General features: G+C 24.6%; 3 protein-coding genes across 8 annotated transcripts in view; 1 reads left to right on the top strand and 2 right to left on the bottom strand.

Annotated features, from left to right (window-relative positions):
- Positions 1-557: 557 nt before the first annotated feature.
- On the bottom strand, positions 558-4,614 carry Mer (ezrin/radixin/moesin family protein merlin). Of its 6 annotated transcripts, XM_011503128.1 has the most exons (10): positions 4,402-4,612; positions 4,109-4,242; positions 3,898-4,027; positions 3,609-3,814; positions 3,312-3,539; positions 3,029-3,238; positions 2,814-2,920; positions 2,114-2,243; positions 1,332-1,667; positions 558-1,242 (listed from the first exon to the last, which is right to left on the bottom strand). In XM_011503128.1, the coding sequence occupies exons 2-10, from the start codon at positions 4,205-4,207 to the stop codon at positions 865-867; spliced, it is 1,824 nt and encodes a 607-aa protein (XP_011501430.1). In that variant the 5' UTR covers positions 4,208-4,242; positions 4,402-4,612; the 3' UTR covers positions 558-864. The 6 variants fall into 6 exon arrangements, with proteins under 6 accessions (XP_011501430.1, XP_011501426.1, XP_011501425.1 ...); XM_011503124.1 differs by having other exon boundaries at positions 2,814-3,238; positions 4,109-4,275; positions 4,402-4,614; XM_011503123.1 differs by having other exon boundaries at positions 2,814-3,238; positions 4,402-4,614.
- Positions 4,615-8,819: 4,205 nt separating this feature from the next.
- On the top strand, positions 8,820-10,612 carry LOC105365136 (probable serine/threonine-protein kinase dyrk1). Its single transcript, XM_011503231.1, has 4 exons — positions 8,820-9,033; positions 9,698-9,981; positions 10,054-10,185; positions 10,498-10,612. The coding sequence occupies exons 1-4, from the start codon at positions 8,986-8,988 to the stop codon at positions 10,610-10,612; spliced, it is 579 nt and encodes a 192-aa protein (XP_011501533.1). The 5' UTR covers positions 8,820-8,985.
- Positions 10,613-15,926: 5,314 nt separating this feature from the next.
- LOC105365049 (Krueppel-like factor 5) overlaps positions 15,927-16,671 on the bottom strand; it is a 79,467-nt gene continuing 78,722 nt past the window's right edge. Inside the window, exon 7 of the mRNA XM_011503122.1 lies at positions 15,927-16,613. Coding sequence (XP_011501424.1) covers positions 16,420-16,613 — 194 coding nt within the window. The 3' untranslated portion in view covers positions 15,927-16,419. The remainder of the gene's footprint in view (positions 16,614-16,671) is intronic.

Genomic DNA, 16,671 nt, shown 5'->3' with positions numbered 1-16,671 from the left:
ATGAATCTAGAAAACATAAAGGTGAAAAAGTTGTAATTTTTTGGTGTTATGTATGTAAAAATGCAAAAATATATTATTAAAAGATTTAATATTATAAAATTACAAAATAAATAGTGATACAATAATGATTTAGGATATGGTAGTAGGTTCGTTTATTCAAAAATATATCTTACCTAATTTTTAGGATTTATTGATTAAAATTGACTATTGTAAAACAATTACAAGATATAATGTATAAGGCACTCCATAATGTTAAAAATAAAAGATATCTATTATTATATAAACAATTGTTAATGTTCATTATTTATGAAAGTTTTATCAGTCATTCTCTCCAAAGTATAACAAAATATATTGTCACAGTAAATACATTGTACATATAGCATGAATAAATCTTGTGTTTGTTCCAATAGAACTCTATTATTTATATTTAATATAAATTTAATGAAATAGTTACATAAAATCTATCAAAGTCATCAACTCTAATTGTGCAATCTACAAGTAAATTTTATATACTAGACTCAAAGTATATTTAATAAAATAAACGTATTAAAATTATAAGGAGATAAGTCAGAAGTTAATATAAAAAGCTTAAAATTCTAAATAAAAATAACAATTTTACGTTTTTCTGCTCAGTTTTTATAACAAGTGCAAATTCACATGGGCGTGGATCTAGCAGCCTAAATCGCTGCTTTTTTCTCCAATCGCTGTACAACACACTAATATATCTAATTATAATATTAATACGTATAATATACAATTTCACGGTCACCAAAGTGGCAGTTATTTATAATTTTCAAAGATTGTTATTATCGGAACAAAAGTTCGCTATATAAAATTATAGCATTTAATACTAAGAAAAAATGACTACAATTCTTCAAAAAAGGCAACTCTGGCTTTTGTTGAACCCGACTTGACTTTCTTTAATGTGCTGTATTTATTCTCTCCAAGACGTACTTGTTCTTCGTGAAGTTGATCTAGTTCACACTGTTTTTCACCCACTTTCAGTACTTCTATTTCAGATCGAAGCTCACGCAATTGTTCTTGTAAATGTTTACTTTTTTCCCAATAATCGACTCTTTCTTTCTCAATTTCTAAAGAAAGTTGATCAACGTCTCCATCCGCAATTAAATCGTAACAATTAACTTCAGATGATAATGGTTCAGAATCTAATTGAAGGGTCTGCAAATCAGCTTGTAAATCCGAAGGAAGAACTTGCGTAGATGGAAAAAGATTTGGTACAGGCTAAAAATAAATATTTATAATAATAGATAATATTGTATAATAAGTAATAAGGAGTAAAACAACAATTTATAAAATAACTTAATATTCACCGTTATTGTCGAAGTATATGCGTTTCTACTTAAAAATTCTAATAATTTCTCTTTAGCTTCTTTTTCAGCAATGCGAGCTCGTAAAAGCTCGTCTTTCAATTTTTTTTCTTCCAGTGCTCGTTTTTCAGATTCTTGTACGAGCATTTCCGTAAGACGAACGGCATCTCTCGTTTTTTGTTCCAAATGAACCTTTTCCTCTTCAGTTTTCATATTACTTAATCTAATCCTAGTAATTTCTTGTTCAGCTTCGGAAGCCTTTTGACTTAATAGCATGGCCTCTTCCTCGGCAACACGACTTTTTTCTGCTAATAAGTCAGCGGTCTCTTCAGATCGTCTCTGTAATGAAAATCAGTCATTTATATTTTTGCAGATAAAAGACAAACTCTATGTATAAATCATTAATATAAAAATACAATAACTTCTAACGCTGTTATGAAAATATTAATAAAAAAACGGCTATTTTCAAGTAGCGTTTATAACATTTTTTCTATGGTCAACATTAATTTAAAATACACATATAATTTTTATATGTAATGTATATAATCCACTCTACTAACCTTATTCATAATTTAAATAGCAGCTTTATTCACAATATTCACATTATCGGTAACAATTCTTTAATTTTTCAACTTGCTCAAAGCTTAATTAAATTATATTAAAATTTATAATAAAAGCATTAATATACTTTAATAAATGCTGTAAATGTTTAGGCACTGGTTTTTCTTAGATTGAATAAGTATTTATTGCATACACGAGTAAAATTGAATTTCTTTTACACTTACAAGAGCTTCGTTCGCTAGTCTTATTTCTTCTTGATACTGTAATAGTCTTTGTTCCATAGCTGCTTTCTCTCTTTCTGCAGCTTCTCTAAGTTGTTTTTCTCGAGCAAGTTTATTCCTCTCAATTTGACGCCTAATAAAAAGAACTAATTTTATCAAAGATTTTTAATTCCTAAATTGTATCACTTTGGTGTAAAAATTCACATACATTCTGATGCAATTATTTTATTTTTAAATTTTGTTTCCAAATTTATCTTTCCAAGTCTATCAACAAAGACTTTCATTGCTGAAATCGCTTTTTGGACAATTTCTTATCAATGAATTCTTTATCCATTTTATACCTTCGTATTATTCATATTTTAATTTGAGAAATTATTTTTTGAATTTAAGAGAAAGAGTTAAAAAATAATAATGTTGGTATGTGAATAATATAATTGAATTTAATTCGAATTTATTTTAAGCATTTTATTTTATTTAATCGACAATCTAGTAATTAATATATTATTTTATCATAATATGAGACATTATTTAATAAGACTAGACCAAGGCATAATTGCATTATATATAGAAACTATGAATGTAATATAATAAACTTAAATATTTCTGGCTAGTACATAGTAAACATAATTAAAAATGAAAATAATTTGTACTCACTTAATGTAGAATCAAAAAACTTTCTTAATATAAATGCACGAAACATTACCGAGATTTTTCTTCCTTGGCCTGGGCTTTCATTTGTTGGACTTCCATGGAGTCTGGCTTCCGGCGTCTCATGAACAGATCATGGTTGCCAATACACAGGTCCAGAATCTTAACAAATAAGCCGCGAGTAGCCTTGTCACTATTACGCTCGTCCAAACCTAAAGCTACCTGTAAGCCACCCTTCACCCAGCATCTAACATCAGACTTTTTTTTTACCAATTTATTCATCCGAACTTTCTGCGAGAAGAAGACAAAGTTTGGCGACGATTTGTCCACTGGCTTGATGATAAACTTTTTGTCATCAAAACTTATATGCCGTATCTCAGACCATGCGAATGTCGTCTTTGGTGTCAGCTTATTTTCCTTTTCATAAATATTCAGTCCCAGAGCCGTTACACCTAGCCAAAGATTAGTCTCTTTCTTATTCTGTGAAGTATAAATTAATAAAAGACCTTCGATTGTATTAATTGTTTTACATAAAATAGTAACTTATACTCACGCTAATGGGAAAATAGTTAACACCATACATATCCAAATCTTGCGCAACTTTTAAATATTCCATTTCTGCTTCATCTCTTGACATTGTTTTATGATCGGCGTACCAAATTTTGATCCTATCTTCCCACATTTCAGGTGTCATTTGATACTGATCGATAACTCTTTGAGGTAATAAGTCTTCGCTAGCCAGCATCCCAGGTTGATAAGATGCTTCATCATAATCTCCATACTAAAATTATAGTTTTAAACGTGTAATGTACAGAATGTCTGTTCTTATGTTATGTTTACAAAGTAGTACCTTTGCTTGAACAGCATATGAAGCTAATAATACAGATGCTTCAGGTGGGCAATATATATCCATGGAAAGGATAGCTTGTTTAACTTGAAGATAGAAAAGATGTTGTGTCACCTCTTGTACAAGTTCTTCGGCAACATCTTCTGGATAAAATTTGGCAAGAAACATAAACGGTGTTGTGGATTGTTGTGAAATACCTTGATCTTGAACTATTGTGAAATGAATATTATTACTATTCCAAAAATACATAAAAACTATTAAATTACTAATATTATAATTTTTTATCTTTAACCTTTTTTATCTAATTTTAGCCACGATATAAAACCTTTTGAATCTTCGTATTGAAGGCCAAAGTACCATGTTTCTCGAAGACCAATGGTACGGCATACCAAATCAAATAAATCTCTTCCTGTTGCACGCCACTGAAGATCAAAATGTTGCAATTAGTTTGGCGTATTTTAAAAATTATTGTCATACCATAATAAAATTTAACGAAAGTTAACCTCTAAATTAAATTCTAGTTCAGCATCTAAAGTACAAACTTTAACGGGAAATGACTTAGTAGATTTTTTTCTACGAAATTGTGGCATTTTATTCCTCATTGTGTATTACATTTGTCATCTTCATTGTTGAACTTCTGGTCACAAAAAATTTATTCGCTTAGTAAACACTTAAAATGAATGAACATATCAAAATTGACATCTCTTCATTTATCTCAAATAAAATAATAATAAATTTTTTATTATATATATATATATATATATATATATATCATCATTTAAGCATATAAACATACCTTTAACCTATAATTACTTGAAATCATAAGCAGCTAAGTATTTGTACGTACGTATTTTTTCTACGGACATCCATTTAATCGTCTGTTACGGATTAAAAAATACGAAGCTACAGAAATGTGAATACACTAGTTGTTAGGATTTATAAAACTTATCTTAATCTTTGCTAAAAGAAAAATTCTTCAGTTTATAAAAGAACAACATTTTTCTTATTCTAGAGACACTATTATAAATATTATGCTATTACAAGAGTTATAATCCAATCAGTTTAAGAAATATACACACTATCATTACACTGTATAAAAGCTGATGTAAAAAACTCTTCGCACATGTAAAATTGCATAAAATTTTAAATGCGTGTGCACATGTGTGTGCATATGCATATATATATATATATATATATATATATATATATATATATGCATATGCGTTAGTGCGCACGTTTGATCACACCCAAAGTTTGAATTAATATAAGCCGCGAAGATTCAAGACGTTTGATAAAAATGGATATGTTTTTTTGGTATTAATATTTATACAATTATAACATCTATGTGAAATATATTTTTATAACATTATTTAAGTATGTGATATTGATATTGTAAAACTAGATGTAAGATAGTGGAAAATTATATAGAAAGAATTTCATTATTTTTTTATTTTATAAACAGAAATCTCAAATTAATTGAATTGTCATTCCTGATATATTGATTTGATATTAATTATATTGATATGTAATATTATACGCTATACATAGAAAATATATATATATATATATATATATATATATATATTGTTTTGCATTACGATAAATAGAATTCTACAGATAACCGCAATTTCTTTGGTTTTATGCATTCGTTGAATTTATTACTTAAAAAGAAAAAAAAATAAAATAAAATAAAAAAATCAATAAATGTTTACGAAGCTGTTTTCAATTTTTTGGGTAAAAAATTTTTCTCTTTCTTTATAAATTTTTGTATACACTTATGCTTATACACATATTAGATTAACATATTAATTCAATCTTTATTGGATGAGAATTCATCTTTGATTATATATTCATAAAATTTCTTTATATTTTAGCTGATTTTGATTTTTGAGATATTTTTTATGAAAGAGATAGCACAGGCTAAATAGAAACTTATAATTTGCAGATTTCAAATTTTAACTAATTAGCTTTTTAAAAATAATATATTTTATTTAATGAATTTGTATTTCAATTCAAATTAAAGGCAATATTTATCAGTGATTTGGAAGAAATATTCATAGCTGATCAATAAGTAAATATACGATATTATAGAATGTGTTATCTGCAAATTTGTTTTAAATATTAATCGAAAGCTTAAATTTTTAAAAAATTACATATGAGAATTATAGGTATTAGTAAAATGAATATTTAACTTATTATTCATTCAACAAAATTTATTTTATCAACTACATTACTTTGAAGCGTCAATATTGAATGTTTAATAATCTATTTAATAAAATACTATCTTCAAATAGCTTATTATTTTAAGAAAATAAAATAATAATTAAAACTACAAACCCTTTTTACATTATAAATAATGTACTTAATATGTTACATGTATGACGAAGGTAATTTTTCTAGAAGTCCAGAAATTATTAGACTCGTTTTTTTATTATTAGAATTCGGGCAATTGATTTGATAAGGGTATACAATTTTTCAAAGTGCTTCTATTAGTTGGTAGCTTAAAGAACGAGACAAATATCTTCAATTTGTTCTTAAAATGTGGAAAAAGATATAAAAGCAAGATCAATGAGTCCACTTACGTAGTTCAGAAATGCTGGGCAATATTTCATATATGAATAAACCACTATATTTATAATAAATATGTTACGGATTAAAAGCTTGAAAGTCGAAAGTGGGAGAGGTATGAATGCGTAATTCAGTTATTTAAACAAAATAATAGCATCAAACGTTCCAGGCTATGCCATGATGACGTCACGAACAATATCGTCATGGTAACAAACATCAGCGTTTGAGAAATAGTGGGATAATATTTAAGCTCAGTTTTGCCTCAGTCTATTAACAATTACACATTATATCATTATAAAACGCACTATATATTTTCCACTACATCTACAGAAACTACAGTTTAACAATATATATAATTAATAATCAATTAAGTAATAATCTACGAACGAAATAGTGACGTTTATTAAAATTATTAATAATATAATAGTGACCATAAAACGATAGTGAAAACATAAAATATATTGAAGCAACTCATACATAAGATAAGACGATGTGATAAAGGCGCGGCATCAACCATACCACTATTATCAACAATTTAATGTATGTTAAGATAGCATTTATTAATTATACAACAAAGGAAGAAATACATTCATAATACGTAACAATAAAGGAAACTTTATATTTAATCTATTATATAATTATATATAATTCATAATTAATTATTTCTTATTATTATATTTAATAAAGAAACAACGATAATCATTAAATAAGTAGTCTTGAATAATTGCACTGTCCCTTCCATTTGCCAGCAACACCGCCACTCAACGTCTAAGGAAGTTTTTCAGTCTGATCCCAGACAAAATAAAATATAAACATTTGTTACAATTTTTTTTACAATAAAATATGACAATTTAAAGCTATATAAAATAAAAAAATATTATGGCAATAAGTATTTATTCATTCATAAATATAGCCTGTGGCAATTTAAAAATAAAATAATTTTTACTTCATCAATTGAGCTAAATAAGTAAATAACTACAGAACAGAATTTTTCATTACCTTTATCAGTAGCGGCACTTGTTCTCTATATTTATTTGAGACATATTGTCGATATACATAATCTATATTAATCGTAATATTTTTATTCAATTTTCTTGATAGTTTATTTTCATCTTTATTTGAATGAAAAAGAAATCTTTAAGTAAATATAAACATTTTTATATTAAATATGGGTGTTCTGACAAAGACATAAGATGTGATAGATCGTTCGAACAATTCGATTAAATATACTAATATTTCTTTATAAAAGAAATGTTTGATATAAAAAAAAATATGTTAAAATTAATGATTAAAATGCCATAAGCATTGGTAAAATTATAATAAATAATCTTTTAAAAATAAAATATTTAAGAATATTATCTTCAATATTATCTTAAAAACTTTTATACGAAATTTGATAAAATTAAATATTTTTAGTGAAATAGAACATTAATGTCTGTATAGTTGTAATTTTCTTTTTAAATACATATATTTATAATTTTATCAATTAAAAACATAATATATATATATATATATATATATATATATATATATATATATATATGTACTAATGCCAGTATATTTTTATTTTCAAATTTATAAATTTTCCAATCTGAGTATGAATCATACGGTTTATTGTAAAACAAGTATCATCATGATTATCATATATGAAAATATTTTTTAATTAAATAAATGGTTACTGTATGCTGTTCTGAAAACATTAACAATCTTTTGAAATAAATATATTCATGAATTATATATGAAAATGTCATGTGTAATTATCATAAAGAATGTCCAAATTAATTCTTCATATATTCAATTATAATAAAAAAAAAAATTTTTTTAATAACTTCCAAAATAAAAAATTATCTCATTCTTATTAGGAAATTATATAATATATAATCATGTCTAAGCATATTTAATCTCACAATATATATATATATATATATATATATATATAAATATAGATGCTTTAAATATATTTGATATTATTTACGTTACATAAAGCTATTAATATTAAATCAAAATTATTATCATTATAGTAAAAAATCTAAATTAATCGTTAATCTTAATTTAATATATTATGTATAATTAATTTAATATAATTGCAATTCTTATTTAATATTGATATTTTTAATTTTTTTAAATGCATTAATTAATATTTTCTTTAATAAATGTAATACAAATCAATTCATTTTAGTTGTGCTCTTTTTAAGAGTGTATTATTGTATAATATTATTTTATAAAAATAGTACAAACTGTATCAAATTGATATATTATATATTTATCTATTTTACGAAATTTTTATTGTATTTTTATTGTGTATTAAATAATTTTATGAATATTAAATTTAATTAACTTATAGTTAAACAATTTTTTTAAGTAAAAATTTTATTCTTAATACATAATTTATTAGATTATATTGTTAGTTTTAATATACAATCATAATATATATACATAATGAATAATAATACATTTTTATTTAATATTATAATAATTATTAATTACGTCTTTTATATAATGTTGCACATATGATTCAGTAACTATATCATAATAGGATATAATTATAATTTATTAATGTCATTCACTACTTACCATTAGGTTAATAATGATTTGTTTATTTCATTTATAATGGGCATTCGATTTTTCAAGTGTTTTATTATTTATTTTTTATTGGAACTAACGCTACTTATATAGATTTAGAATATAAAATCCTACAACTCATGTCAGAGTGTTGGAGGAACATCAGAACGTAACCTCAAAAGTATATAAGGACTTTATTAAGGCTTATGTTTTAAAAAATAATTTAATATTGTATCCTAATAATTAAAATATGAGTTTATCCAAAGAAACAGAATTGGTTATTAGCAATAATGAACAGGTAGATCATTTTATATAATAGTTCGAAAATTAGAATTTTACCCTAAAATAAATTATTTAAAAATAAATGTTATTAATTATATTATAACGTAATGTAAAATAATATATTTTAAATGTATATTTTGAAATTTACAAATTGAAATTTTTAATAACATTTAATGATAAATCTAGTTTAAATTTAAATATTTAAATTATTATATAATTTTATATATTTATAATTGATTATATTTATAATATTTAAAACTTAAATAATCTTTTGAAAATTTATAATTATTTATAATTTATAAAATATAAAAATATATTATTTTAAAAATATAATTTAGTACAAATTTACAAATACTCTTAATAATGTTAAATAAATCTATAATTTTTCACGTTATTACACATTTCAATAATATATTGAAAGTCTGTATATAATACAATTGGATGTTGATTTAAATGTAAATGTAATTATATATAGTAAAAGATGATATTTCAGTTTTTCTGTAATGTTAAATAAAGAAATTATCATTAAATTTATTAGGAATATAATAAGTTGATTTTGGACAATGAACAAAAACATAATAAATAAATGACATGAAAATGATTATAATCTTTATTATATAACAGTAAAAATTTCTTCATGTATTTTATCATTAAAATATTTTTATTTATTATAATATTAGATTCAGCAATTAACGAAAGAGAGAATAAGAAATATAATGCAATGTAGAAAAGATGGATTTTATAGAACAACTGTTCCATTAGCTGCGGTATGTGCATTAACTAGTTTTATGGGATTGAAAATAGGAGTAATACCAAGGGCAAAATGTGGCATTTTATATCAATCTTTGTCAATGACATTAACAGCTGCTGTAGCTATTGAAACATATTCGAGTTGGTTATGCATATACAAGAAATACCCAAATTCCATTCAAAATTTTTCAGTAAAACAAGAAGCAAATCCTGAGTAAATTATCCAATTTAAAAATTATGTATAAAACAATGTGTTGAAAATTGTATAAATAATTATATTTTTTAGGTTATACAATGAAGTACAAACATATGAATCCACTAAAAGCATATCGTTTAATGAGAATCAGTCTTCAGAATGGGATACAGCGACTTCAAATCTAAATGACAATAACGACAATATAAATAACAACCATATTTTGTCAGGTACACGCGTGTGATAGATGGATTATTATTTTATCAGTGTCATAAATTTCAATAATCTTTTACATTATATTATCATAAATTGATTTCAGACCAAAGTACAGATGATTTTAAAGAAGATAAACCTGTTAAAAATTATGTCACTTATGATCAATTGAGGAGAGAAAACAGAATAAAATTTAACGAAAGGTAAATATGCATTTATTAATGTACATTATTTCATAATTGAATAATTTAATAAATATAGATTATATATTACAAGATTAAAAAGATCGGTTAATAGTTTTGTTCAATTTTCTTAATTTTTCAGATACAGAGAGCAAGAAAATATTTCTGAGTCTCAAAATATACAAAATACTAGATCACCTGCATTGAATCAAAATGCTAAAAAGCAAACAAAATATGGTGATGTCTGGGATGAATAAAATATTGTGATTAAAGAAATGAAATAATTGTAGAAACTTAAGAAAGTATTTTAAAGAAATAAAAATGGATTTTTAAATATATGAGATTTTTATAAATGTTTACACTCTTATTGAGGTAAAATAAAAATTCATAAAATAAAAAATTAACTTATCTCAAATCTAAAAATTTTTTCGTAGTATACATATTATTGTAAATATATAAATATATTATGTAAATATGTCATTGTATAATATTATTATATAATTATGTAAATAATATGAACTATATGCAAACATGCTTGTATATATATATATATATATATATATATATATATATATATATATATATATTCATATATATCATATAAATAATTTTGTTTTATTATTAATAATTATTGTTTCAAAAATATATTATAATTCTTACGTTTTATTACACTTTCACTGGATAATAATTAATTCTGTATTCTAGTATTCTATTATTCTTATACATAAGAATATAAATTATTAAAATAAATAATAATTTAATGTTATAATATGTAAGAGTAATAAATAAAAACATCTTATTATAATTTTATAATAATTTAAAGCCAATTATCGAATCAATTTATATTGAAAATGAATTTTAATAAATAATAAAATCGAAAATGTATTAAATATATATTTCGATTGTGAATTATTAGAGAACTTGGACTATTTGTTACGAATGATATTAAATATAAGAATATCGTTTAAATTTATATTTTAAAGTTTCGTTGACTAAATATATCACTAATTGAATTTATATGCTAGGAAATGTAAAAAAAAACATTTGATTTTTCAACGATTCATATTTTATTTATTATGATTTTTGTTACTATTTCAACGAATCTCGTTGAATACGATACAGACTAGGGTTTATCGTTTTTTTTCTTTTATTCGACTCGGTGTATATATACACACACACACATCTATATGTGCATACATTTGTAGGCGAAGAGTGGTACATATGTATACTTGCTCCCGCACACACATATATATATATATATATATATATATATATATATATATATATACATACACACAGACACACACGAATACTTTTTATGTAAAAATTTCGCAGTTATATGAAAATACAAAATTATATATGTATTTAAACAAATAAAATGCAAAAAAGAAAATAAAATTACAAGAATTAGATTCTTTACTTTTAAAGATACAACAGATCTCTCGAGTAGGTGAACATGTTGAAATGAAGCGCGATGATATTTTGGTATTTCGCGTTTCCGTCGCTTTTGAACTATACACATGTAGTAATGAAGACACAAAGCTTTGAAATAACGCGTAAAGTATGATATGTACGTTGTTTTCTCGGTCGACACTTTCACCGGCAGCTTTATTCTTTTCATCTTTTCTGGGACATATCACGTAAGTAGAAACAGCATTTCTTTCATTTCTTTTCATTGCTTTGAATAATTACGTAAAATAAGATTTACACACATGTACCATTGAGAATTGAAATTCGTCGCTTTTAAGTACATTATTTCCCTTGTTATCGCACTACAAAGTAAAGTACAGTCGAGCCGGCAAAAGCGTTTTTATTTTATGTATATTTTATCTTATTTATTTATACTATAACATAATAAAAATCATATTTGCGCGAAAAAACGTCGTTAAGTCTTTGGAAATAGAGCGGAGAAGAACCCATATTCTCGTGAAATATACAATTCACATACTTCCGCGTGCTATACATGTTGTTTGAATGTATTAGAATATCAATAAAGTAGCACATTACGTCATTTGAATTAGCGACGTATATCCTTCTTGAGATATCATTAATATCGCTTATAAAAGACATTTAGAAATTCAACTCTCTATGTTGTTTTCACGATGATGATTAATATGCCAAATAATCGACTTTTCCATCGTTTCAATTACAATATTCTTACCGAGTCTAAACATAACAGTCTAATTAATTATATTTTTTATAATACCATGGATTTGTTTAAAAAATTTAACATTTGCCATAATAATTTAAGGATCGCTGTGCGATACATCCATTAAGCTTTTACAAAAATGCTTGATTACACTCGATAAATGTCTATTAAAATCTTCACTATGACATTTCAACTTTAGTTAAATGAAATTTATTCTAATTTATAATGAATTTATTTCATTCGTCTATCGATTATAAATTAAGTTGATTGACTATTTATAATTGATTGCAATTGTTTTTAATCGACAGATTAAAATTAGACTTTAATTAGAACAGTTTTATCTTATTTTTATTTTTAAAACATGTATTGTTTAATATAACTATTGTTTAAGAATAAGTACAGTTCTTTTACGAACAACAATGACTATATAGTTTTAGTAAAAAATATAAAATATTGGTTATTAAAATAACTAATGGTAGATACTATAGTAAGAAGAAAATTAATTTATTATGACCATTTGAGAATCTTTTATTTAATATCCTTTCAGATTATAAGTTTCATATTTTTAGGTAAAACATTGATTGATTCAAATAATAAATATTCGAGAAAATAATCCATAAATTAACAACACCAAAAGAAACTGAAATAAATTTATATAATTAAAGTTACTTCAAGAATATCGTAATATTTAATATATTACGGTTTACTTTTCAATGCAAAATAGATTTTTTTTTTTTAAATTGATAAATGTAAGTAAGTATCTTGATAGAATGACACACAAAATCAATAAATTAAAATAAATATTTGCATTAAACGAATAATTATTTAATAAGACTTTCTACTATAAAATTAGAATTCATCGTATAAGAATAATTCTACTGGATTTTAATGAAATTATATTTTACAAAAAAGTGTACGTCTTCTTAAAAGACAAATAAATTCAACATGTATCTTCAAACTTTAATAAAAAATTCGATAATATCAAATATATTTACTGAATAGTATAATATAAAATAAGATTTATTCTAGCGATGATCAGATCGTTTTAAAAATTAGTTAAATATGAGTTGTGAATGTATCGATGAATAAAACTATCAATAATAAATGTAGATTAAGTTGAAAAAATTTTTTAAGATATGCATGTGCATATTTCTTGAAACAAATCCATTGTAAATAAAATTTATACAATTTATTAACGGAGAAAAATTATTGACAAAATCAATGATGATAAATTATAATAAAATAATTAAATAAGGCATAATTCAACGCGATGGTCAAAGATAATGAAACCCGATGCAACTAAGTAATTCAATTTTTAAGTATGAGTCAATGTATTATCAAATGTACATTGAGATTTTTATTTCTATTCGATATTCATAAGTAAAGAAAAGAATTTTTGAACAATAATAAATAAATTCAAATGATCTTGATTACATAATCAATTTAGTCCAAGAAGGATAAATATCGCCAAGCCTATATTGACATTAAAATCTACCATTCATTTCTACACTTATTTGTTTCTTATCCACTAACAGTTTTGTCAGCAGCATTAAGTGAGATATACATATATTTTTACTTTATATTTATCTATATAATTTGTGTATATCGTACATTCATTAAGTGTTTGTAAGATGAAATAAGGTGGACCAGCCACCGAAAGCGCGCCGACAGCCATAATAATGAAGAGTTGCCATAGATTTTTATGAATATTTATACGTTTTTTAAAATTATTGTTTGATTAATGATCGAGTATATTTTTGTATTTTTATTTGTTTTTTTGTTTTTTTGTTTTTTTTTTTTGTTTTAATACATTGCAGCGTAATTTTTTTATAAACTACTTTTTTGATAATTTTATAATTTTCAGAATAATTTAATTATAGTACTAGCCTAACGTAATTTTCAATATTCTATAGTTTAAGTAAACATTAAAGTAAAAGAATTTCGCAATTATTAAAATAAATTCAATCAAATAGAAAGTAACTAACAATATTTATTACTTAATGATTGAATATCAAATATATTTTAGCACTTATATTTTTATAAACGAAATATCGATAATTTCATTAATTTTTCATTTTAATAGTGCTAGCTATAAATATATAATAATATATAATAATAAACAATAATTGAAAATCTTGAAAATAAGTAAAAACAATTATTTATGAAAATTGGTAAGTACTTTCTATTTAATTTGTATAATTATAATTGGGTGAGGAATGAGTTTAATTATTAAATCTAAAATTAATTTATTTCGTAAATAATATTATTTTAGTAAATAAAAAATTTGCAGATAATAATATTTAAGTAATGAATCGATTGCACTTTTGAAATCACAAGAAGTATTATCTAAAAATATCTAATTAATTTTTTAAAATTGTAATATTGATTTAATACTTTGATTTATGCATATATATATATATATATATATATAGAGAGAGAGAGAGAGAGAGAGTATATGAATTAACGTCGTATTCCATATACAATCATATATTGTAAAAATTAAAGGAAATCTTTATGTAATATCCAGTTGTCAAAATATTCATATTATTGAAACAGTCACATGAAAAAATCAAATATTTTTCAACAAAATAATACTGCATTACAAGATAGAAACTTACACTCGAAAAAATGTTTTCGTATCACAATAACATATATGTTACATTTTAGCAAAATATTGAATAATCAAAAAGATTTTCTTAATTGCAAATCTTTTTGTTATTCCAACAAGTATACAAAAGTTTATATAAAGTTCATAAGAGAAAATGAATTCTTAAATTATATTAAAATATTATTTTATTACACCCATAATATTAAAAATAATTGAAAAATCTTTATAAAAAATGATAGACTTATTTTTATATTTGATATTGATGTTCTTGGATGAAGAAATGCTTAAAATTTTCAATTTATTATGTTACAATCTTTGATGTATGCCAAAGACAAATATATATATCGTGTAGTATTTGAGAAATTTTATACAATTTTTATTGATATCCAAATTTATATGAGGCAGCATTATTATTGTTTTTATCGACACGAATAGTTAAATAACGATTCCAAATATTTGTGAATTGGTCATGTAAATATACGTACGTACATATATGTAAGTAAGTATATTTCATAAGTTTTATAATATAATTCTTTCTAATTTCGGCTGTATCTAATAATTTTGTCTAATTTTTAATTTACAAGATAAGGATAGTGAAGTAATAAAAATAGTATGTGTATATATATATATATATATATACATAGGCTGATGGAAATACGTTGAAAATTCAATTCATTAATACTTATACGCGAATGATTAGACGGGCGTACTTTCTTAAAAATAAAGCTTTAATGGATGGTCGATGTAATAAATTAAATTTACAAATTATATAACGAATATTATTAGACGATAATTTAGACAAATGAGACGTGCCGACTTTAAATTATATGTTACAATTAACCGCGCGCTATTTATACAGATTAATGAAAGAGCACATGGGCATGGGCGCAGAGCAGAGCTCTTTCGAGAGTAGCTGTATGTTTGAAACTTGTGCGCTCTTTCGGGAGCACAAAGCAAGTTATTCAAATGAAGAGAGAAGACAGGGTCGGGCGAGCCCCTATGGCGTATTACCATACCGGTCCTTTTCTACTTACAGACAACCGCTTGACCAAAACGACTGGCAAGGTGATTCTCTACTATTCTCGTTTAACAAACGTTCCACCCCTAGTAAATCCTTTGCTTGCCGCAAGCTCGTCAATGGAATGGCTGTCGGAGCATCACGTACACGCGGAGCTTAACAAACTCGCGCCTTCGCCCGCGCGCACTCCCACGTACGTATACATATTAAGGCTTTTAATTACAAGAGCGCGAAGCGCCGAGGGTGGGGTGAGAGATTCGCGGATTTGTGACGGCCGGTGCCTGGTTTATCACTTGGGATGCTGCTTAGGCAGGTGGCGCTTCATGTGGAGAGCGAGGTGGTCGCTCCGGGCGAAGGATCGCTCGCAGACTGCGCACTTGAAGGGCTTGGCACCGGTGTGCTTCCTGTAGTGCCGTGTCAGCTCGTCGCTGCGAGCGAACCGCCACTCGCACTCCGGCCACTGGCACTGATACGGCTTCTCACCTGTAAAAGATATCTCTTTACTAATCGCCGGCTTTTACAGCAATTCGCACTCTTCCGA

Source organism: Ceratosolen solmsi, unplaced genomic scaffold, assembly GCF_000503995.2.
Source record: "Ceratosolen solmsi marchali unplaced genomic scaffold, CerSol_1.0 scaffold45, whole genome shotgun sequence".
Taxonomy (NCBI): Eukaryota; Metazoa; Arthropoda; class Insecta; order Hymenoptera; family Agaonidae; genus Ceratosolen; species Ceratosolen solmsi.
Note: the sequence above shows the minus strand (reverse complement) of the source record. Positions and strands in the feature narration are given on the sequence as shown.

Coding starts and splice junctions, on each gene's coding strand:
- LOC105365136 (XM_011503231.1), top strand. CDS start 8,986: ATGAGTTTATCCAAAGAAACAGAATTGGTTATTAGCAATAATGAACAG. Junction 9,034..9,697: donor TTATTAGCAATAATGAACAG/GTAGATCATTTT, acceptor TTATAATATTAG/ATTCAGCAATTAACGAAAGA. Junction 10,186..10,497: donor ATAAATAACAACCATATTTT/GTCAGGTACACG, acceptor TTAATTTTTCAG/ATACAGAGAGCAAGAAAATA.
- Mer (XM_011503124.1), bottom strand. CDS start 4,207: ATGAGGAATAAAATGCCACAATTTCGTAGAAAAAAATCTACTAAGTCA. Junction 4,028..4,108: donor AACTAGAATTTAATTTAGAG/GTTAACTTTCGT, acceptor TTTGATCTTCAG/TGGCGTGCAACAGGAAGAGA. Junction 1,243..1,331: donor CATATACTTCGACAATAACG/GTGAATATTAAG, acceptor ATTTATTTTTAG/CCTGTACCAAATCTTTTTCC.